The 24,060-nt window shown below is 34.5% G+C and overlaps 2 protein-coding genes across 2 annotated transcripts; both read left to right on the forward strand.

The window, feature by feature from the left end:
- Positions 1 to 1,263: 1,263 nt before the first annotated feature.
- Positions 1,264 to 14,954, forward strand: LOC132271406 (pumilio homolog 12-like). Its single transcript, XM_059772772.1, has 7 exons — positions 1,264 to 1,923; positions 2,591 to 4,336; positions 4,458 to 4,620; positions 10,291 to 10,454; positions 13,306 to 13,564; positions 14,153 to 14,267; positions 14,356 to 14,954. The coding sequence occupies exons 2-6, from the start codon at positions 2,676 to 2,678 to the stop codon at positions 14,258 to 14,260; spliced, it is 2,355 nt and encodes a 784-aa protein (XP_059628755.1). The 5' UTR covers positions 1,264 to 1,923; positions 2,591 to 2,675; the 3' UTR covers positions 14,261 to 14,267; positions 14,356 to 14,954.
- A 728-nt stretch (positions 14,955 to 15,682) lies between these two features.
- On the forward strand, positions 15,683 to 22,333 carry LOC132271407 (protein MET1, chloroplastic). Its single transcript, XM_059772773.1, has 7 exons — positions 15,683 to 16,219; positions 16,679 to 16,785; positions 17,018 to 17,112; positions 17,241 to 17,317; positions 17,878 to 17,998; positions 21,748 to 21,807; positions 21,899 to 22,333. The coding sequence occupies exons 1-7, from the start codon at positions 15,816 to 15,818 to the stop codon at positions 22,037 to 22,039; spliced, it is 1,005 nt and encodes a 334-aa protein (XP_059628756.1). The 5' UTR covers positions 15,683 to 15,815; the 3' UTR covers positions 22,040 to 22,333.
- The last annotated feature ends 1,727 nt before the right edge of the window (positions 22,334 to 24,060 follow it).

The raw sequence follows: 24,060 nt of genomic DNA on the forward strand, positions 1-24,060 counted from the left end.
TGAGAGTTAACACTATGTTTAACGTAATTGTTAGTCAAAGCAATTGTTAATTTTGAAGGTATACTAACAAGTGCAAATATTACATTGACAAAGCTATTTGAATGGTTTCACAACAAACTTAGGTTAGAGAAAATTGCCAAATTGTAGGGGTTTGTTGTTTAACCATTGCTAATATCGTTTGAGAAGACTTGCAAAGTCCACAAGGGCTAAGCTTTTGCCACGTACACTCATTTGTGCCCTTAAATTTTCTTGAGATCGAAGTTTGCCCAAATACATTAGTTTCTCCACAGTGCATGCATTCGAAGAGACTTCTTGTGGATAATATACATATATGCTTTGGGGGATAGGTCATAGTTATGGCAATTGTACTGGCATATATTTCATCTATTTTCTTAAATAAAAGGTGGAGGCTTAAGATTTTTGAAGATTACTTGTTGGACGGAGAGGAAAAAAAAATGCATTAATTTTTAAAGGAAAACGTAAAAATCGGACAGTACAACCAACTTATTACCATGTAAAGAATAATCATCATCATCAATACCTTAAAATTGCATATAAATAGAGTCGACCTTGATTGTATAAAGACATAATATAAAAATTCAAACTATCAACACATGGATATAAAGAACTAGATACTAGCATATTCCATTGAATTCTAATTTATAGTTCTAGTTCTTACTGAAGTAAAAATATACTTTGGTTTTTTCACCTTTTGTAATCAAAATGTTACAAATAATTTTTGTAAGATCTTAAAGAATAAGAAAATGTTAAAGCAAGTTTGACTATGTTCGTGAAGAAGCGTGAATATTGATAAAAAATTAATACCCTTATTCTAAATAATTTCAAAGAGGAAGTGAGAAAAATCCAGGCTTTTGCAAAGATGTCCAATGATAGAGATTTCTAGTTATTATATGGTTAATTTTGTACTAAAAATCTAGAAGATGTAAGAAAATAAATGTCGAATAAATTTTAGGTTTTATTGTAAAATAAAATCTTTAGAGAAAGTAACCATGTGGAAGTGAGTTATAAATAGAGGAAAGAGTTGGCTATGAAACCAAGCTAGGAAGCTAGATGGAGAGCAAATGCTCCAAAAACTACAAGACCTTCATTTTCTACTATTGTTCAATTTCTCAATCCTAAATCTCTTCTATCTTCTCTAGAGTAGCAAAACATAATTACTTAAGATAATTTTTTTTTTTGTAAAATTATCAAACAAAAAAATGAGTTTGATGAGTGTAAGCAAAATTTATAAAAATATAATTTTGAATAAAATATTGCCAGATAACGAAGGACAGCAGAAAAGTGAGACAAAATTTGAAGGATACAAGGTTTGTCTTTTCAATTATATTTTGTAAATAAATACCGGTAGTTGTTATTTGTTAGAGAATTGTCTTGTTCAAATGAAAAAAATTTCCCAAAAAAAAAAAACCTGAAAATCAGATGAATTATTCTCGAGGAGAAGGATGTAATTCACCACCAAAAGAGAAAGTTTAAAATCCCATCTAAGAAGTGAGTTTTTTTAGTAATTTACTCCTAAAAGAACATTCAAATGGGATGACCAAAAAACCAAAAACGTACCAAACGAGGAAGAGAAGAAAGAGAAGCATGCATGGGTATAGTAATTGCTTTGTAGTTGGTGATGTGTTGTTTGGCATTTGTTTGTAGTAATGTAAATGTGCCAAACTGCCAATCCCCCAATGCCATCTCTCTCTCACTCTAAACTCTCTCTCTCCTCATTTCTAAACCTCTCCATCTCCACGCCGCCTCTTCCTGACATTTAACAAGAACTCTTCCACTCCCTCTTCAATTTCGGAATCCCCCATTTTTTCTCTATTTTTCTTGAAAAATCCTTTCTTGTTTTTCCCAATCATTTTCACTGTAGCTATATGGGTGTTGTCTCTAATGCTGGCGATTTTGTCTCTGGTGCGTGACTTTGGTTTGTTTTTCACACATTATAATTTATAGTTGCCTATTTTCTTATCAATTTGTGTTCTTAGTATTGGGTATTTGTTGTTTTTGTTATACCTTTGGAAAGATTGAATATTTTGTGAATTTAATTTAATTTAATTTTGATTTTGATTTTGATGATATGGGTTTTTCTGGGTCTGACACATTTTGATGAAAGTTTGTTAGGGGTTGTGTTGATATATCCTGATTAGCCTGTATTTTACTAGTTAAAAGCTGTTTTTGTTTTCTTCTGTTGGGAACGTGAAAATCGAGGAAGTGGTTCTGAGTCACGTTTGATGACAATTCTTCTAAGTATCAACTGGGCTGTTTGAAGACTTATTGCTGTCCTGTTATAAATATAAGTGTGTGTATATATATATGTGTATATTTTTTTATGATTCTGGGTTGGAGAGATTCTTAGTGATAGGTTGTAATGGTGAATGGATTTGATTATATGGTTTTCATCAAATTGAATTTTATTATTTTATTTTTCGGTTTGATGATGTGATTTGACAATGTGAGTGTCAATTCTTGTAGAAATGATCAAATTATGGTTTAATTTAAAAGGACTTGATGGTGTTTTGGTTAAAGGGGTTCAGTTCTTGAATATTCACATGATGGGTATATTTTTTTTATGATGTAGATTGTTGTAACAATTGAAGGACTTTTCTGGGGATTTTATTAGCTTGCTCTGTTTGGTGAAGAGGGATTCCATTTAACTTCACGAAATGGGGAAGGGAATAAGTGAATTAGAGTGTGATGAATTCGAGAAGCTCCTTGGTGAGATTCCGAATGCTACTTCTGAGAATCGGAATTCTGAGGAATCCGGAGTCACCAAGTCCTCAAAGGAATTGAAAAGGGTGTCTTTGGGTGATAGGTTGTTTTCGCAACGAGCCAGGCCTATTGGTGTAAATCCCTTGAAGGGGACAATCAGTGAGAAACATCAGAAAAATGGGAGTCCGGTTGAAGAAAAGTTATCTGTCAATACAATTCAGCAATCACCCATCCATGGTGTTCGACACGAAGAACCAAATCTACCCGACGACCAGTCCTTGACATATGCTTTTACAGGATTGAGTTTCAATGAAGGGGCAACAATGGAAGCTGCATATCCTCCTTTGGTAAATTATAAATCCTTCCACCAGAATCATACTGTTTTATTGGATGGACAATTCCAAAATAACTTAAAGAAACTCCCTTCCAATATGGATTCCGGTTTGATGGTTGTTTCCTCTCCCCGATCACTAAATAATCCATCCGGTGGCTTCAATGGGTTTGATGTGAAAAGGCATAGCCAAGAAAGTTCAAATCCTTTTAAATTTAATGTTCAAGAACTGAAGAAGCAGCAAATTGGTTATTGCCAGCCAATTGAGAACTTTTCTGGCGCCGTGCCACTACCTCATGGAGTGCAAGGTTTTCAGTTTATCTCAAATGTCCCGGTCCATGGCGTAGAGTTTCCTATAATTTCCAATCAACAGCAGTACTTCATGGATCCCCGGACTCCAAATCCTTACTTACATTCACAGCAACTCAGCCAGCCTCATATTACATGGAGGCAAATGGAAGAGGAACATTATTTTAGAATGCATCAGCAGTACCTGTATTTGCAGCAGTTTCGGGATCAGCAGTTGGAAGCTCAGCATTCAGTTCAGGCAAATGGCAATGTGGCAACTAGGCTAATGAGCCGGAACTTGCGGCAACCATGTAATGATATGTCAATCTCTCACCATCTTGAGCAATCTAATCAAGAGCCATTTTGGAACAAGGCTACAATTTCGAGGAACGTAAACCAATCCAACCCTATCCTCGACTCTACTGATTTTAACACAGTGCAAGTTTTGGACAAAGTGGGGAAACAGCCCACAAAGATTCTAACAAGATCAAACGGATTGAACTCGCTTAGACCTGTCAAGTTTGGCTCCTTTGGAGGAAATGAATTGCATGCTGATGTTAACCATAGTGGAAGAGTTCTCTCAAATGGTCACTTCCACCAAAGATTACCCACTCATGCTGCTGGATTCCAGTTAGATAGCGCGAGCTTGCGAGGTTCAACCCCTGATACCAATGATCTTAAAAATGTAAATTTGAGGCTGCCACTTCCAAAATACAACTCTGTAGATGAACTTTCTGGTAGTATATATCTCATGGCAAAGGATCAACATGGGTGCCGTTTCTTACAAAGGAAATTTACTGAGGGAACCCGCGAAGATGTCAAAAAGATTTTTCTTGAAATTATAGTTCACATTGTTGAGCTCATGACAGATCCTTTTGGGAATTACCTTGTCCAAAAGATGCTTGAAGTGTGTGATGAGGATCAGAGGATGCAGATTCTCCATGCAATCACTGGCAAAGCTGGTGATCTTGTTAGGATTTCATGCGACATACATGGGTTTGCTCTCTCTCCTTTCCTTTTTTTCTCTTTGTATCTCTTCCAATGTTGTTACTACCAGCTGCTGTTCTTTTTTTTTATACTTCCAGACAACTGATTAGTCTTTTTTTCCAAAACACAGGACTCGGGCTGTTCAGAAGGTTATTGAAACCATTAAGACTCCAGATCAGTTTTCCATGGTTGTTTCCTCGCTGAAGCCTGGTATAGTGACCTTGATAAAAAACATGAATGGCAACCATGTTGCACAACGGTGTTTGCAGTACTTAACACCTGAATATAGTGTGGTAAGCAACACATAAACACAATCTTCATATTTTTTCTTTCATTGAAGTTTTAAGTATGATAGTTATTGCTTATGTTAAAAAGAGGTCTAACTTCTTGTTCACCAGATTGTAAACAATTGAAGTTGCTTGGTGTCTTAGCTTTAGCTATCTTGATTTAGTCTTGTTTGGTTGAGAGTTGCTTGAGTTCTGCTAAAGCTTGGAGTTTTTGTGGAGCCTTCATAGTTATGGTTATTTAACTGTGACACCTTGTCTGTCAAGTGTATAGCACCTATACAATCAACTCAAATATAAGTCTGTATAAGGGGTCATTACTTGGTGCTACAGAATAAGTCCGTATACATATAACTTTAGGAGTCATTGCTTGGTGCTATTGAAAAAGCTTAACCTGCCATAGTCCTCGGACTTAGGTTGCGAGCTAAAACAACAATGTGAGGACAGAGCTCCACAATGCCAATATTCTAATTTCTATGAATATGTTCAAATATCAATTTGGAAAACCATGGGGTAGATTTAGATGGTTTTTCACCTTTCTATCTCAGATAGGGAATGATTACTATGTTCCAAATATTTATGTGTTCATGTTTTTATCCACATTATTTTGGTTATGGAATTTTTGCTTTACCCGAAAAAGGAAAACCGTACCAAGGACGTATGCCTAGAATCTATTGGGATTTTTTTTCCCGTTCTGTCATTTCCAACCAATTATACCATGTTTAAATGTTGGGAAATTCATTTGCAATTTTGCTGCATTATAATTTCATCAAAGCTACACCTGACAATCTTATACGCAACAAGGACAACAATTGGGCCTTAAATCTAATTTATTGGAGTCTGATATGCAAAAAAAACTTTTGAAATCTTCATTATTTTTCCATATTAACTAATTCTTTGAGCCATAGGAGAGAGATAATATCCAGTGCACTGTTAGAGCATGGATTGGAAAATCAGAACTATGCAACCTATTTTACCAGAGCAAATTTCAGAGGAAGTCAACTTCCGAAGTGTCAGGGTGATTTTTGGGATGGAAGTTGATCGACTTCTAGTTACAGAAGAAAGAAGTGATAGGAGAATTGGCTTCTAGACAGTCGTAGTAAAAGCATTTTGGATGTCAAACTATTCAAGGCCAATGTGTCAACTTCTTTTATGATGTGACTTGTGAGCTCTGTCTACGTGTGTGAATGGGGTCTATTTCAGATATAATTCTTAACACATCTCAAAAAATAAAAATCTTAGAATACTTTGACATTTCGGAGTATGTATATTGCTGGTACCATTTTGTGTTGGCTAACAAATGACAGATCCACATAGTCTGTTATATTATTATGAAACAAAAAAACTTGAATTATTTGTCTTTAGCAGTAGTAAGGAATAAAAAGAAGGAACAACTGAGAATATATAGTTGACCAAAATTTTTAATGGAGAAGGATAGGTTATGCTTAGCTTCTGTTTTCAGTTTGAATACTCTTAGAAGAGCTGAATATATTGTCTATTGTAATAGAGTAGCAACCCAACACAGCAGCAGATGAAGTGAACTTCCTATTGTATATGGTCAGACCATAGATTTTACCCGTATCAGCTGCCTGAGGTGTGCTCTTAATCAATTTTGAAGTTAGAACACATTTGATCACTTTCAGGGCTAGCCAATAATGAATGATTGCGAGTTTGTAACTGACATGTCAATTTACGTGTCCTCTAACTTAGGTTATGTGTATTTTTTTCTTTCTTATATTTATGTGCTTTTAACGGTCTTGAGAAGTTGCATCTCTTTAGCCATAATGCAAACTTCCTTTTAATAGAAGTAGCTAGATTCGAGTAAGCATTTCTGAAAAATGATCCTCTGACTATGGTCTCGGCCCAGCACCGGAACTGACTTTATACTAAGTAAGGAAGAGAGGCAATCCAAGCTCTGAGTTGGATTTTTAAAAGGCTAAGCTACGTCTAGGTCTCTCTCTCTCTCTCTCTCTCTCTCTCTCCCCCCTCCTCCCTAATTTTGTATGGAATGCTATGGACATAATAAATTGTACAGCACAAAGAAACTTAGTTTACCATGTTTCAATCTCTTCCGTTCATGGCATCTTATGGAAGTCCCTCACCTTGCCCACTGGAAAAAGTATTCCTATTCACTAGAGAAGACCATTTTAAGCTATTTGTTGCTCAATCAATCACTGGGAAAAACTTTTTAAATCGCTAGAATTTATTTTGTAGAAGTAGAGAGAGAGGAGCATGTAAAGGAAGAAACTATAATTCTATTAATTCTCCAAGCAATAGTAATTTGTCCGTCACATAATGCCTTATATACATGGGAAAATCCTAAGCGAAACTCCAAGTAAGAGGTTGCTACTAGTCTAAAAGATAGATGCTACCAAAAAGATAAATACCAAATAATCAATTCCTATCCCTAAAAATAAAACATGAAAATAACTACTAAACTCTATAGCTGTGGATCATGTGCAGCGTACATGTGGTTCCCTTCCTGATCTCCATCAATTCTGGTCAAGTGAGAAGAATTTGTCTTGGAGAGTTGGCAGTGGTAAGAAGTTCCAAAAGATCAGGATTAATGCACTCAAGATTAAACAAAAAAATACTAATGGATGATCTTGCAATTTGTCTGAAAACCACTATCAACGTGATTTCTTATATAACTAATACCAGCAATGGCATATTAAGTATATATATTCAAGTACTTCCATCAAACGTGTAAGAATGTCAGTAAGAACTACTGCTTTAGTGTCAATAGGGGATATAGTGTCTTTTGTGGATTCCTTGATTGTATAGCAGACCCTCTTGGTCTTGCTCTTCTTTGGGCTGTGCTCCCCTTTGAGCACCTTTTAGTGAAATCTTACTTATCAAAAAAAAAAAAAAAAAAAAGGGAACTGCTTCAGTGAAGTTGCCAGAAGGACAGTTGTCTTATTTGGCCAAGAAACTAATTATTTTGTGTGCCTTCTGCATCATTGTTGATGAGGGTTTATTTTTGATAAATTTTCAGAATCATTATGTCTTGCAGTCACTACTTGAAACATCTCCAAATCTTATATAAAATATTACATAATAGAGCCATATATATCTTCTAAGTTCTTCAATGCCAATTCTTTAGATCTTCAAATTCAAAATTGCATTATATAGTTCTTCATCTGTGTGGTTTATCTTGAAATCTGAATGCGCATATTCAATCATTTGTTTCCTTTCATGCGCTCATTATTTGTTTCTTTGTTTATTATTTGGTCCGACATACAAGTTTTGAGTGTGTAGATGGCATGTCTGCTGTTTGCAAATTTTTTTGTCTCGTGGTTTTGATTTTGATGCTAGCTAGTTAGGGAACTTATACCAGTGCTATCTGCTCTTAGATTTATGGTGGGCTTTGGTCATTGGAAGTTTATTTTATGGTTTTAAGAGGTATTAATTGGGGCTTTTTAAAAGGTGTTAATAGGAAAGAAGTGGTATTTTGCTTGGTTTCTTAAGGTGATTGATTGCAGGAATTCTAGAGAATGTTGCAATAAATTTTGTACAGCGCTAATTATTTTATATGGGTGTTGAATTGAAGGCCAAAAAGTAAGGGGGAAGGGTTGAGTTGATCAGTACTTGGTAGGGAAGGGTTTTGGAGATAGAGCACATTCTGTTGTTTTGTTTAACTACTGAGAAGTAGAAGAGTACGATAAGAATAATCTAGGAATCCCAACTAGAATTCCATGGTACACATCATAAAGTAAGGTTTCATCACATTCGCACATCAAACAATTTTCAGCTTTCTAGAAGTCAACTATACTGAATAGAAAAGTCACATGGATATTTATAGGCTGCTGGGCATTTCGTACCTTATTTATGACTATAGCTCAATAATAGGAAAGTTGAAAATTTTGACTATTAAGACTAATCTAGAATTGTTAAAGAATACGTAAAAAGATTCAGTAGCATAACTCATACCACATAAGACTCATGGTACTGCGGCTGATGTCCAGCGAATTTTGAGATGATTAAAATACCCTCACTGCACAATACAAGAAAACAAAATAAATTTTACTAGCATGATGAGAACTCGGAATTTAAACTTGACTCAGTTTTATTCAACATGAGATGTTCTGAATGATATTTTAGTATTAGTTAGGGGTTTCAAAGGATTTATTTTGTTGTGTGAATCATGTGATCACTGATCACTTTCTCCTCTCTGCGAGTATGTGTAGTAAAAGTTTCCAAGAATCGAAGCTCCTGTAGTAAGGCTACCCCATGCAGCTCTCACCTATGTATGGTTTTAGGAGGGCAAGAGTATAGACAAATCTAACCTTATACATTAATTTTGCACAAAATGGTTGTTCTTAGACTCTGACCTGTGTCGTTGTCAGCTTGAGCTTTTGTCATTCCATCAAATAATGACCCCAAATGGAAGCTCCTGTAGTATTGTTAGAAAATATTTTTCAGCTGCCTCTACTCCTATCTATTGTTGTGATTGATCGTTGACCTCCAGCAGTATGATTTACTATGACAATTAAAAGCCCTAACCTTGAAGAGCTCCAGCAAGTGCTATTTTCTTCTTCTTTATTATTCATCCTTCCATATCCGAGACATGAATACTTGCTTCCAATCAATATCCCATACCCTTACTAGCGTCCTTGCCATTTTCTTTTTCTTCTGGACCAACAACCATATTTGGGTTAACCATCATGAACCACTACTACAGCCATATCCAACAAATTTTGAAATTACCAGAATAACTTTGACTCTAAAATACAAGAAAAAAATGAGGAAATACTATAACAGAAGCATAGTAACCTATTAATATAAGACAGAATATAATTTAACAATAAACTAAACCTGATTACATAACGTCCCAAGCATATTCCATGTGAAATTCTTTATATTGTTAGAATGCCCTGCTTCATTTGTTTTGTTTTTCTTTCTTTTTTTCTCAAACCATCATGGTTGCTGTTTTTATTTGATGTGTGCTTGGAAGAGTTTTTTTTTTTGAAATGTTGACCGTCTAATTTTACATATCAATGTAGCTAGTGCAAACTCAACTCAACAAAGCCTTTTTTGAACCATTTGGGATTGGATAATATTTTTGCATTTGCATTAAAGAAAATATGTCAATTTCGAACCGTACTCTAGTTACTACCAAATGGAGAGTAGTAAAATACAATTCAGGCAAGTGATTTAAACATAGTAATTGAAAATCATTTGATTTATATTTTTAATGGCATTGAAAGAAAACTATTACCATCAAGTCTTCAGCTTGTTATCTTGTTCTCCTTCCAAATGGAAGGCTGAGGGCTCAAATTCCCATGGGGACAACAGTGGGGGTGTGCTGAGTGAGTAACTTACCTACCAAAAATAAAAAATAAAAAATAATTGTATTGCATTGCCTAGATTTTCTAGACTTCCAAGAGATAAACATTCTAATTCAGCAATTTTGATATTTAGTAATGTCTCTGTTGTTAAGTGACAGCCCAATTTTTTCTCCCCATAATGATTTCACTTTGTAGTATTTATTTGTGCTTTAGCGTCATGAAAACACGAAGCTTCCTTTTTTATCTCTAAACACCTCTTAAGCCACTTCTCGTGTTCTACTGTATACTTATTGCATTCATGTTGAATCTTCCTATGGAGTTACTTTCATTATGATATCATTGGATTTCAAGCAATTTTGTAACAAAGAAATACATGTTGGTTTCTCTGCAGTTCCTTTTTGAAGCTGCAACGGCTAATTGTCTTGAACTTGCAACAGACCGTCATGGCTGTTGTGTGCTTCAAAAATGTCTTAGCCATTACGATGGTGAACAAAGATGTCATTTGGTCCGTGAAATCACTTCAAATGCTCTAATTCTTTCCCAAGATCCATATGGGTACATGACTTCTTCCATCTTCTTTATAAACTCATTTTTCAAATTTAAAAAATAATATGTTATTGCTTTTCCTCTTTACTTTCTGTGATGAAGTTTGGATCCAATTTCTTGAACACTTCATCTTAAGAAAATGTGTTGATATGGTGGTGTACTTTTTAACAAGCAATATGGCCATGTATTAGCAGCATGGAAGAAGAAAGATAATGTGGCCAATTCAAATGAATAATGTGACATTTGTTCTTTATTTATTTATTTTTTCCTAGTTGGTACTCACACATCTCTTCTGAGACTTGAACCCCTGACCTCTCTTTGGGAAGTAAGAGGCTGATACCGCTAGGCCACTGGCCCGTTGGTATGTGACATTTGTTTGGTTAAGTTGAGTACTTGAAGCGGCGAATACTTAAAAGATGTTATTATATCATTTTCTTTTTTAGAAGCTCGTTTTTACTCCTACCCTTTGTACTACAAATTGATGTCCAAACCAATTTTAACCTCATTTGAGATACACCATAATATTTGATTTCACTTTGAAAACTTATAATATGGCTCTAGGACCCACTACGTGTCCCAATGTTAAAGTTTCTAATGCATGCTCAAGAATAAAGATTAACCCGAGTGAGACCAAAAATTGGTCGTAGGACTTGTTTTTCAAGTTCTTTCAAAATTATGTTCATATTATTTTTCTTGTTTTGATGCTTTGTTTATGTTACTTTTCTTGTTTTCATGCTTTCAAAAATGACTTATTTCCAATATTTTTGTTAATCCCATGCATTTTAGAACATTTCCAGAAACATATTTATAACATTGTTCTTATTTTTCTAAAGAATTTTCTAAATAAAATAAATTAAAAAAATGCTTTCTATAACTTTTATGGTTTCCTTATTTTCAGAAAATTAACAAAATGTATTTCCAACACTTCTCTTCTCCATATTTTCTGAAACATTAGCAAAGCAATTACCATCACTTATTTTATATTGTTTTCTAAAATATTAACAAAATACATTTTTATCACTTCTTTGTTTCCATATTTTCTTAAACATTAGCAAAACACTTTCCATCATCTTGTTGTTTCTTTTATTTTTAAGGATGTATTTTAAATACCTTTTGTGATTTTCAACACTTTTCATGTTTTTATCGTAGTAAAATATTTTTTCAGTACTCTTCATGAGAGTTGCATTGTGGATGCAATTTAGATGCTTTGTGAGTTCATATATGGACCTACAGGGGAGATGAATTTTTTAACTGAAACAATTACCTCATTCAATTTTGAATCCAATTTAACAATCGATCATTCAAAATCATGTGGTTAAAAAATAAAAATAAGGAGCAAAAGGAACAGGACTTAGATTTGTACTTGGGAATTTTTGGATAACCCTAAGTTGGGAAAAACCTCCGGACCTAATCAAAAGAAATAAATCCAGAAAAAGTTACATCTTAACTCTCGACTCAATCACTGCCTTTGTGCCTAGTTGTTAATCTCCTCAAATTTATGCCTGTTTTACAAGTCACTGCCTTTGTGGCCAGCTGTTGCCAAAGCCTCAGTTTTATGCCTAAAATTCCCAAGTCCAGCCATGGATCTGTCAATGCAATCATCTCCCCGATGACTCGCATTCTTTAGTAGTTATTTTTGCCCAACCCAACCTTGATCTCCCCAAGTAAAGTAGATTCTGATGATAACAGTTAAAACAAATTCAGTTTGAATGTTGAAACTCCATGCTCTTAATTCACCATTTAGGTCTGTGATGTGTTCCTAATGATGTGAAAGAGGAAAGCATAAACTAGGTAGCACCTCTTTAGCCTTGTTAAGCCACACAATTCCTCTCATGATCATTCAAAATCTACCTTAGAATCCTATTCCAAGTCGTTAAATAAATCCATTATAAATTCAATTTGAAAATTTGATTTAGAATCCTATTTAAGTAGTTGAATAAATCCATTAAATTTTGATTTAGAATTTGATATTGAATTAGTAACAATCGAAAATTTCACTTCTTCTGAAAGGGTTTATTGGTGAAGTTGTTTCTGGTATCCAATTCTAAAAAAATTGCCCTCGTCTATCTGAAATTCAATCCTGGACAGTTTCAGCAGTGTACTGCTGCAGGATTAGAGTGTACCATTGCAGAACTTTTTTTGCCCTGCACCTCCAAATTAATTTTGTAGTGTATACTAAAGCCTCAAATCTCAATTAACTCATCAAATTAAGTTCAAAGATGGTCCCTCTATCTATTCATTGATTAATTTAGACCCCAGGTCCTATAAAGTCACACTTACCTTTACCTAAGATGTGATTGGATCTCATTGAACATGTTAACATGATCTTAGACAGAGTTCCATCTTCAACTCCCAATCTTCATATTGTATATTGAACCGACCTTTTGGCAAGTGATCAACATTAATGGAGGACATTTTATTCAACCCATTACAACCTTTATTTTGTTTACAGAATTTGCCAACGCTATACATTGACACTTCATACTAAGAAATGTCTAGTCATCACCAAGTGTTATACCGTGCTGTAGTTTTTAATTGTCACAAGTTCTATGTCGTCTTCACTGACAACCTACTACGTGTTCCCAACTTGTTCTGGGTCTAACACGCCAATACATGCATTATTTGTTTTTTTAAGTGCTTGAGAACATATGCGGTCTGAGGTCTCAACTGCAATTGAGTCCAATAAAGTGTTTTGAAATGTTTTGGTAATGAATGCATTATAAGAATGAAAGGACCAAACAGAGTTTATTACAGAGATCTGAATGGCCTTTGATGTGTTATGATGAGGCTTCCGGGAACCACCTTTCTTGTCTATCTATGCATCGAACTTGTGCTTAAATTTTGAATTTTATTCTTGTAGGAATTATGTCGTGCAATTTGTCTTTGAGATTAATGTTCCTTGGGCGATACTGGATATTCTTCACCAGCTGGAGGGTAGCTATGGGGATTTATCCATGCAGAAATATAGCAGTAATGTGGTTGAGAAATGCCTGAAATATGCAGGGGAAGAACGCCGTTCTTGTATTATCCAGGAGCTGATAAATAATCCCCATTTAGAGCAAATCATGCAGGACCCTTATGGCAATTATGTTATTCAAGCAGCATTGGGTCATTCAAAGGTTAGAGAAATCCTCCTCAAACTTACCATGGTTTTTTGGGAATGTGTGAAAAAGGATCTTAAATTTTAAGTAGTCCCTAGTCATTTATCATTTTAATTTTATTTATTTATTGCATTGGGAAATCTCGTGATGTGCTGCATACAGTGGTCCCCCATCATGGTCTACTTATAGTTCTTAAGAACCTATGTCTTCCTTTGAGGCTTGGATGCGAGTTTGAAGCAGGGTGACTGTTGTGTGAAGCAGTTAAGAGAGACAAAAGCAGAATTTCACTTTAAAATGTGTGTGATGTGGGACTCAACGGCACATTTACTATAAATAGGCAATTAATGTCAAGATTTTAAGTGATTTTTTGAGTGTCGTGGCTAGCAGCTCTGGATGCAAAGCAAACCTTGTATTGGATCTTTTAAAAACCTTCAGAACCTCATCTCGCATCTGTTTGGTAAAATATGAAATAATGTGTTTGAACAAGTCTCAACATATTAGTTTTTGCTGGTTTCCCGTCTTTCAGAACGTGAACATGAATATAATATGTCGAGGAGAACGTCTATACATGTAATGCAGCTGAGTTTTATGTTCTCTTTTAAGCAGGGAGCCCTCCATTGTGCGTTGGTGGAGGCCATAAGACCCCATGTTCCTGCACTTCGCACCAGCCCATATGGGAAGAAAGTCCTCTCTAGCAACAGTCTTAAGAAATAACTTATGGGTATTGAATCATATAAATATATATATCTCAGTTTTTTAGTTTATCAAATTTGTTGGGATACTGCAGCTAAGTCTCTCTTTAACTGCAGGTCTTTTATTTACGGAGGATCGTGTAAATTCTGTAATAAACAGATCAAAGGAAGCTTTGAGATTGGGTTCTAATGTTCTTCTAATGCTTGAGTATTTAAGCTTTTGAAGGTATGGAAATCAGGAGGAGAAGAAAAGCCAGAGCTGCCTTAAACAGCTAATCTGACTTTAATTCAGTTCTTTGCAGTCTTTCAAATTTAATCCCGTTCTTATTATCTTAGAGGAATTTACTCTAGATTTTGTAGATATTTTTTTTGTTTTTTTGTTTTTTCGCATAGAAATAAATGAATTTTGAAGGTGTAGAGAGAGTGTCAAGAATGTGGGGGAAATTGTACTCCATCTGTGCTTTCTCATCAAATCTCTTGGCTTAGGGGTGTTTGGAGGGTGGGAAATATTCTAAGTTGCTTTGTTTTCATCCCAGGCATTCAATTTGTGATGATGTACATCCATTGTCTATAAATATCAATGATAAAGCCTGGTTTATGTTCTCTCTTTTATGGTTCTGTTATTTAATCTTGTATCATCCCTTTTGATTCTTCTTTTTTATGTAATTCATTAGAAAGTGGCTGAAATCTATATGTATTTATTACTGCATTGAATAAGTTATTTGCCAAAATTAATACATAAGAAAATGGGCAATTCAATACTCTCTCTCTCTCTCACACACACAATGTAATATGATTTAGTACACTTTGTAATATTATGCACGATTCAACTCCAATAAATTCAAAACCAGTATTTGTGAATGATGTATATTCACACTTTAATTTTTGCAATTTTGTAATAAATCAAATTAATATCATTACTTCTCAAAAGCAGAGTACGAAGGTTTTTTTTTTAAGAATTGTGTTGGAAAGTTTGAAAATGGGTCACATCTTATTATATCTATATAATGATATCATAAAAAAGTAACCAATCAACTTTCATTTAAGTAAAATATAATATTATTATATTCACAGTCCACTTTTTGTTAATACAGAATAATAAATAAAATGTTAAATTTGCCACTACAAAGTGGAGTAACTTCTAGAAAAAGACCGGTAGAGGTCAAGCGAATGGTGTGTGAATTAACATTTCTCATACTAAGAGTTATACTATCGTCACAAATTCACAATATACAATTATATATATAATATAATGTTATATAGAATATAAAAGTATATGCGGATATACTGTTATAATATATCTTCTATATTACTACGTATAACAGTACTGTAGTTTTCCCACACCTCAATCTAAAACCAACGGATAGTGACACGTGGCTGCACATAATTGCACTGAACTCAACGACCTATTAGAGCCACTACTTAACTGTAATCTTTTGCAACACCACAATCTCTCTCTCCGAAGACAATTCTAACCCAGTGGACACTAATTCATTCCAATGATCTTCTTCTCTCACCTCTGAACTCAAAACAAACAATAAACTTAGAGAGAGAGAAGAGAGAGAGGTCGTTCAACCATGTCTATAGCTCCAAGTAGCTACCCTTCTCTCTGTTCTTCACCACCATTGCCAAGAACAACCCTAACAACCAAGCAAAACCCATTTCAGTCTTCTCAATTCAAGCAACCTTTGTGCAAGAATCATCCCTTTTTGACCACTTCAATCAATTTTTGCAGTACCCATTTGGTTAGACCTTCTATTTTGGTCGTTAAAGCATCAGAAACTGAGTCCAAGACAGCGAAATCGGAGATCGAAGGCGAAAAAGAAGAAAAAGAAGAGTATGAGGTGGAATTGGACCAGCCATATGGGTTGAAGTTTGTAAAGGGCAGAGACGGTGGGACTTACATTGATGCCATTGCAACTGGGGGATCAGCTGATAAGTCTGGCAAGTTTACTGTTGGGGATAAAGTACTGGCCACCAGGTATTTGTTTCATTGTCTCAGTTACTTTCATTTTGTTGAATGTCTGTCTTGTTAGTTATTCAAACACTTACTTGTATATGTATTCATTGATATATCTGTATATTAAGAAAAGCTTGAATCTATGCACATTTTTCAGGAAATATATACTTGGTTAATTTAGTGTTATTTATTGTTGGAAGGTTTAAATGTATAAATAATTTACCCTGGTAAGAATTTTAATTATATAGAATGATTATTGGGTGTCACCCCCAGGGAATTTTTCCCTGTAATTGGCTGCTCCATGTGGCACAGGGACGATTTACTGGTGCTTTCCACGAATTTGAAGTACCAACAACTTGAACATGTAGACGATTTCAGGAATATCTAATAACTCCTTTGGAGTATAATCTTCTTTTGGTTTTGATTATCTACTGTATTCATGGTTGAGAATGTGACTAAGCAGTTTTCAAATATATGCAGTGCAGTGTTCGGAACAGAAATATGGCCTGCTGCTGAATATGGGAGAACAATGTATACCATCCGCCAAAGAATTGGCCCACTACTCATGAAAATGCAGAAGAGATATGGTTTGTTCATTGACCGTTCTGGCATTTACCCTTCATTGTTACATCAAACTTCAATAATGAGGCACATGCTCACTTGCAAATGCACAAACACATAAAGACGTTGAACTTTTAAAGACAAAATAACTTGAAATGACCATGAAATTCACAGCTTTTTCATATCTGATTGATATTCCATTGATCTTATACATTTTGGATCGCATTATAAGAGTGTATCCTATTACATCGTTGCCAGGGAAGATAGACGAACCAGGTGAGTTAACAGAGAAGGAAATTATCAGAGCTGAGAGGAACTCTGGTGTAATTTCTAACAAAGTGAGAGAAATCCAAGTAAGTTTATCCAAGCCATGCTGAACTTGCATCGTGTCACCATTACTTTCTTTTCTTCCCCTAATGTGAGAGCAACTTTTTAGTGGCTCAGCATCAATTTAGTATCTTAAACTTGCAATAAATTTCAGATGCAAAATTATTTGAGGAAAAAGGAACAGAAAGAACTCAGAGAAACGGACCTTCGTGAAGGGTTGCAGCTTTACAAGTATGCCCTATTAACTTGATCTTCTTCTTTTTTCCTTTTCGGTATAGTTTTCTTTTCGTCAACAACACCTCAGTCCATATCCTTCCATTCCAAAGTTTCAAATCTGTGTTTACATAATATACTAGCGGGATGGAGAAACCCCCATTTTGCACAGTTTTAAATCTAAAGCTGCCTTCTCTTGTTCTATTCATGTCTGTGATGTTCAGTGAGTGGTCATGCATTTTCTTTTCTTTTTTTTGTCTTGGCAAGAAACTCACACACCGACTTTGTCCCTATGGGGACTTGAACCCCCAACCTTCCACTTTGGAAGGTAAAGGGGTTACCACTAGGCTACAACTCTTGGTTCCTCTTTGTCATGTCAAGGGATCTACTTTTCAAATTTATCATAGGTTGTCATAGGATGCATTTCCCAATTTTCTCCACAACAAAAAAACTTTCTGATGCGTGGTGACCTGAGATGCCTTTGGGGGTCGTTGTCATATCTGAAATACCTTTGATGAATTGATGTCATAATTTTTTATTCAACTAACAATACTCGCTCACTTTGATAATTGATGAAGGAATGCCAAATATGAAGAGGCGCTGTTGAAATTTGAGTCAGTGTTGGGATCAAAACCAGACTTTAACGAAGCTTCAGTAGCAAGCTACAATGTTGCATGTTGTTATTCTAAGCTTAATCAGGTAATATTCTAGTTTCAAAACAATGTTCTTTTTCCTTGTGTTACCGTTCTATCCATTTTCAAGATATCAGCTGCTGCTAACATCCTCGTGCCTACCTACTTATGCAACAAGAAGACTGTTCTGTGATGAAAGAATTTCTTGTTAAAACCCTTAATAGAATTGATTGCCAAAAGAACAAACCCTGGGTTTGTAGGATGTACTGGTTATCATTGCCAATATTTTATTTTTTATTTTTATTTTAAGAAGATAAGAAGTACTACATGCTTTTGTGATGAGACAACCTTCAATGCAGAAAAGTGTCTCGTAATATGCCATTTTTGCTACAATTTATTTCATCGTGATAAATTTATATCTAAAATGAAAAAATCTTTCCATCAACTTCCTGTAAAAATGACCTGCTAATAAAAATAAATCATATCATCCACCCATTTATTCCACACAATCTACAGTCATCCATAAGACAATAAATAAAACTTCAATATATAAATTAAATTACGATACACATTATTACAAATTTAATTGTACGTGTCAATGTCCATCAAATATCCAAAGCAAAAAAATGAAACCAACATAATAAAAACCAAAAAGAAGTCCATGCATGCAACAGAGAAACCAAACCAGCATTCATATCAGTTATGTGAAATAAAACAAAATGAACTATATTTGGTTTTTTGTTTGATAATATAATATAATATATGTTACATGCATATATCACTTGGACAATAAAAAGTTTTATTTGTAAGAAAATATACAGTTGCATGTTTTGCAATCTAGTAATCATTTTTTAATAAAAAAATAAAAAATGCTAAATGTTTTGGCACAAGCTAGGTGCTGGTGGTGGTTTTACTGTGTGAAAACCTATATTGAACAATTCTGCTCCCAATAAATCCAAGTGGGGTTCCATCTTGAAAATTAAATTTGTAATTCCATAAACTTTCATGCATTTTTTAATCTAGGGATTCTTTATCAATCCGTTTTCTTGCATGTTTATTTGCCAACAAAGGTGCTTTTGCTATTTTGGAATGTTCAAACCTAAATTTGGCACTTTCACCCATGTGAAGTCCAAGTGGAGTTCTATTTAGAAACCAAGTTCCTAACTTCATATAGTTCCCACATTTTGTAATATGATGGTCTTTTGTCAATTTGATTTTTCTACAAGTTTGTTTAGGCATAAGTTGGGTGTTGTTGGTGATCACATGATGTTTGACTATTCAAGCGTATATTTGGACACTTTTCCCTTGAGAAGTCTGACTGAGGTTCTATTTAAGAAATAAATTTATATCTTCTATGCACTGCAGCCATATTTCTTGACATAAACAACTTCTGCAGTTTCTGTTTAGTGGAAAGTATGGCATGACATTTGAAAAGATCTTTTTAACCTTGCCTTGATCATACTTGTATCTACACACTACATTTTGAACACTTTTGTTCATCTTCATGCTTCTTTCAAAAGAGTACATAATTTATTTTACCTGCATGTATGGGATCTCCGGCACAAAGGTGGGTTTCAGATCCATCATTATGTTTTTATCCTTGTATTGGGAGTACGGCTAAGTCGCAGTCTCACTGCCAAGAAGATATTTGTGAACATTATTAACTAGTTTTATAAATGCTGCTAATGAACATCACTTTTCAATTGCTTAAATTTAAAACCCATTAGCTTTCTTGAATTTATCATGATATATTCTTTTTTTATTCTTTTATTTTGAAAAGTACTGCGCAACCAAGTTTGAAAAATGCATGTTCAAGTCAAAGAGATTGCAAAAGTTTAGGTTTGTGTCAAATTTACCCATCCTAGTATAATATCATATTGGTGGTTTTGACTCTAAATAATGGAATTTTCTATATGTTAAAAAATTCCTAGCTTCAACTAATCGTGGTTCATCATAAAAGACCAAAGTAGCTATTTCCTATATAAAATTATAGCAACAGATAAAATTAGCATTTAAAGCCAGTCTAGCACCAATGCAGGCTAGCAATCTTCTAGAACTCTATAAGACACCAATGAGGAAAAATGCTCTTGTATATTAAAACTCTCTCAAAGCATTCGGATGGTACTTTACCCCCAAATCTGAAGCAACAATGTTCCTACAGGAACATTCCTGAAATTAGCATTGGATTTAACTAAATGGCTATCACACAAGTATAAAGAGAAGTTCACAATACAATGAATTTTTTAGCTGTTTAGATGAACTTTTTACAGTAGTAGCCATATGCTGATACCAACTGTTCAACCACCAAACTTTCCCACCACAGTACTGTCACCTGCTCCCTTATAACTGAAGGTACGATGGTTTAACTTGGAATGTATTGTTTCTGCCAAGGGCATGAATGATTACAATATTGTTGGAGCAATACGACTGGCCTTTTCTTACAAAAATCCTTTTTGCACCAAGAAGACAATGGGAATTATCTTTAGGTAATGACAATTGGTACTAGGCAAAAAAAGAAGAGAAAAAAAAAAAAGGTAATGGCAATTGGTCCTGTTAGGTCAATAGGAAGTTGGAAAATTTCATAGAACAAAACTGGAGTCAGTAACTTCTGATTTTTATTTCTAACTTAAATTAGAAAATCAAAAGTTAGTGTTAGTTGTTACCTCCTACACTTGGTTGCAGAAGGAATTTCAAGCTCCTTTCAAGGGAATATGCCTAATCTTCTTCTACAAGGGGAATTTAACACATAGATGCACTCACCAAAATTAGGATTCATGCATTCATATTTAGGGTTTCTAAGTTTTACTTGATATAATCTTCTTTCATTCCTTGAATTTTTTCAAAACATACTATAGTAATTTTGTTTAAATTCAAAAAGTCAGTAAAATTTACTACTCTAACTTACAAGACCTATTCACCACCGCCACCCCTCCCCCAACTATCTAGGTCTAGATCACAGGCCTTAAGCAAATCTATATCAGAGCCTCAGGTTCTGGTCCTAAATATCTGGCGTAGAACTCTAGTATCACAATACAGATAATAATAGTTTATAAGAAGTAAAACTACACAATCATGCAACAACATACACAACTGATGGGGATCAAAATGGGACCCAGTCACGTGTGTTGCACATGATTTAGACCTACATGAGAGGAAGAAAACAAAGAAAGATCAAGGACAAAAATTCTCAATATTTTAATAATTCAGTAATCAATCATAAAGTACTACTATAAGAAGAACCTTTTACATCAACCTTTATTTATATAAGTAACCAAAGTATATTCCTAAATAAAGTCTACCGAACAGAAAAAGATAACTGTTGAATTTACCTTTTTCCTAATTTGTAGCTCAGGTTTGCTTATGCATATAGATTGATACACTGAAATTATTACATTTTAATTGATTGAGATTAGTACAGATTGGGTTTGCCCTAATTCCTCTTCTCTTTCTTTTCTCATCTTCTTCTCTTTATTTTCTACTGCTGCTGCATCTGATGTCAAGATCTTTTCCATTCCACATCAACATTTCACAAAAAATAAAATAAAATAAAATAAAAATCATACATTTGCTAATAGTTTTGTCCAAATAAACAATTTCTTTGAATTTTTCTTGAGTCAAAGTTGACGATATTAGTTTTCTTAATACTCCATCTCTAACATGACCCAAACTTGATCAATATCCCACTTAGCTGACCTAGAAAATTTAACCATTACTTGTGGTACAGAAAAGAGCAGTTGATAAAAGAGGGATGTTCTTGTTAAATTTTATTTCCCTAGAAGCAATTTATTGCCTTTTTTTTTCTTCTTCTTGTTTCAGATACAAGCTGGACTCTCTGCACTTAAGGATGCCATGGAATCAGGATTTGAAGATTTCAAGGTAATAAAGAGAAGAAAAGGAAAAGAACTTTCTCTGGTTTATTTTGAATAGCAATTCCATAAAATATCTAAAATTGTTGCCGGTATGACAGAGAATCAGGACGGACCCTGACCTAGCCAACATTAGAACATCTGAAGAATTCGAACCTCTTCTGAAAAGGTTCGACGAATCATTTATCAATGAGAATGCCATCAACGCCATTAAATCTCTGTTCGGCTTCAACAAGAAGTAGAGCCACACAGTTGAAAGACCCAACTTGGGAAATTCATTGATTTGAACTAGTATACCAGAATTGGCACAAGAATTGACCAAGCTATCTTGAGTCTCATAGAATCAGCTTTTCCTTTTATTTTGTTTGTAGATTTAGCTCAGGATGAGTTCTGAGAGAAGTTCAAAATATTTTTTTACCCAGTGATTGCCTATTTCAATTGTTTCTCCATCTAGGGTCTCTCATATGTAATTATCTGGACAGAAAAAAAAAAAAATTGAAGAAATAGAATAATGTTCATTGCAGTTACCTTGATCATCAACTGGTGTATTTTTTGTGCCTGCATATGCCATGCTTCAGTTTCACATACTAAATAATTTAGTGGGAAAATAACAAGTGATGATGTATATAGATTAACATTGCTAGATTACATTCAATATAGGAGAAAAAATAAAGTTTAGCTACTGTAAGTAATGGTACAAACATTGCTGTAATGCTTTCCCTCACCTTCTCTCGGGCATTAGCCTTGATGGTATGATCTCTTCGAGTGTTTGAGCCCTGATAGAGGCAAATATTGTGAGTGTTTACACGTTTGTTTGAACTTTCGGATAGTAAAAAAACAAAAAACTTTTGAAGAGTTGTGGTCTCCCCTCCCTCAAGAGTGACACATGTGAAGCACAACAATGAATAACTAGAGAGAAGAAAATGGAGGTAGATGAACAGTGGAGTTCATTCTTGGTGGTGGAGATGGTTGCTCTCATCTTCATCTTTGAATTTGGCCACATTCCATTGGGTTTCTCAGGAAGTTTAGGAGAGTATAAAAAGCCTATTCCATCAAAATTGGACCATATAAAACATTAGCTCCCCATGTATTCAATGGGTCATTGAATCTCATTGTCATTTTTTGAAAAATTATAGGATATAGTGGTTTCTTTCAATAAATACTCACCATTTTCTTCATTTATTGAAAATAATCACTTCTAAGAAATGTGAATGAACATCATATATTATCAGTTGTAAAAATTTGGTCATTTTCATATGTTGAAGTCAAAAAGGTAGATGGGCATGCTTAGAAGTGGATGTCTGCTGAGTGCCACATGTCCTAAAATATTGTTGCTGAACAGCCTGATATTTTTTCTAGTTAAGTTGTGATAGTGTAGTAGTAAGCCATTTGAAACCAATCATTTATGTTTGTTGTTTGTTTTTCTCTATGTTATTCCATTGGGACATTGCCCATCAATGAGGAGCATTAAATGAGCAGACAATTGCATTATATAGAACCCAAAAAGTAATCAGAGCACATTATTATGTTCCCTACTCAAATCTTTGTAATGCCCTAATATTTCAACATATTTCATTCTAGCTTGTTAAGAATAGTTTCTTAATCTAAGTGGGACTAAATTTATTGAATGCAGAGTGTTGGTTTGGGTATACTAATAACTTGGTATGTTTGACATATTAATAATTTTTTAGTGATACACAACTAATCTCTTTGAGGAGCTGGAATCATTAGTTGGGTGTATGGTACATGATGTATCACATTGGACAGATCCGGCTTCAGATTCTTACTCATATACGTGTGAGATCTCAGCTTATACACGTACTTGAGATTGTGTCACATATACAAGTGTTGAGATTTGTCCGATGCAGTACAGCACGTGATGTATTGCTTCAGACGAATCCCAGCTTCAGACTCCAACTCATATGTGTGTGGATACATGTATGAATGTTCGCACATTTAAATATCGAAATTCGTCCGAAGCGATAAAACACGTGCCGCAACGCTTCAAACGGAGTCCAGCTTCAGATTTCAACTCATATGAATGTTCACACGTGCAAGTGCACACCACATAAGTTATGTTATTCCGCAAATGCTTCTCGACAATTATTTGTTTTAATATATTCTACATCTTCAACTTTTTTAAAGCTGAAAATTAGAAAGCAACTCCATTTTCTTTAGCTTTTGGTTAAAGTTGGAGATGTAAATTGTTAACAAAAGAGAGAATTGCCTGCTGATGGACCCCCACCATCCAATTCTTTGGTAA

Source organism: Cornus florida, unplaced genomic scaffold (genome assembly GCF_030987335.1).
Source record: "Cornus florida cultivar Cherokee Brave unplaced genomic scaffold, ASM3098733v1 CherokeeBrave_3.0.0_Hap2_Chr08, whole genome shotgun sequence".
NCBI classification, from domain to species: domain Eukaryota; kingdom Viridiplantae; phylum Streptophyta; class Magnoliopsida; order Cornales; family Cornaceae; genus Cornus; species Cornus florida.

Excerpts from the sequence above, each read along its gene's own strand:
- LOC132271406 (XM_059772772.1), top strand. The coding sequence starts at position 2,676 with ATGGGGAAGGGAATAAGTGAATTAGAGTGTGATGAATTCGAGAAGCTC. Across the intron at positions 10,455-13,305 it reads CTTTCCCAAGATCCATATGG|GAATTATGTCGTGCAATTTG; the intron begins GTACATGACTTC and ends TTATTCTTGTAG. Across the intron at positions 13,565-14,152 it reads CAGCATTGGGTCATTCAAAG|GGAGCCCTCCATTGTGCGTT; the intron begins GTTAGAGAAATC and ends TCTTTTAAGCAG.
- LOC132271407 (XM_059772773.1), top strand. The coding sequence starts at position 15,816 with ATGTCTATAGCTCCAAGTAGCTACCCTTCTCTCTGTTCTTCACCACCA. Across the intron at positions 16,786-17,017 it reads GAAAATGCAGAAGAGATATG|GGAAGATAGACGAACCAGGT; the intron begins GTTTGTTCATTG and ends CATCGTTGCCAG. Across the intron at positions 17,113-17,240 it reads ACAAAGTGAGAGAAATCCAA|ATGCAAAATTATTTGAGGAA; the intron begins GTAAGTTTATCC and ends AATAAATTTCAG.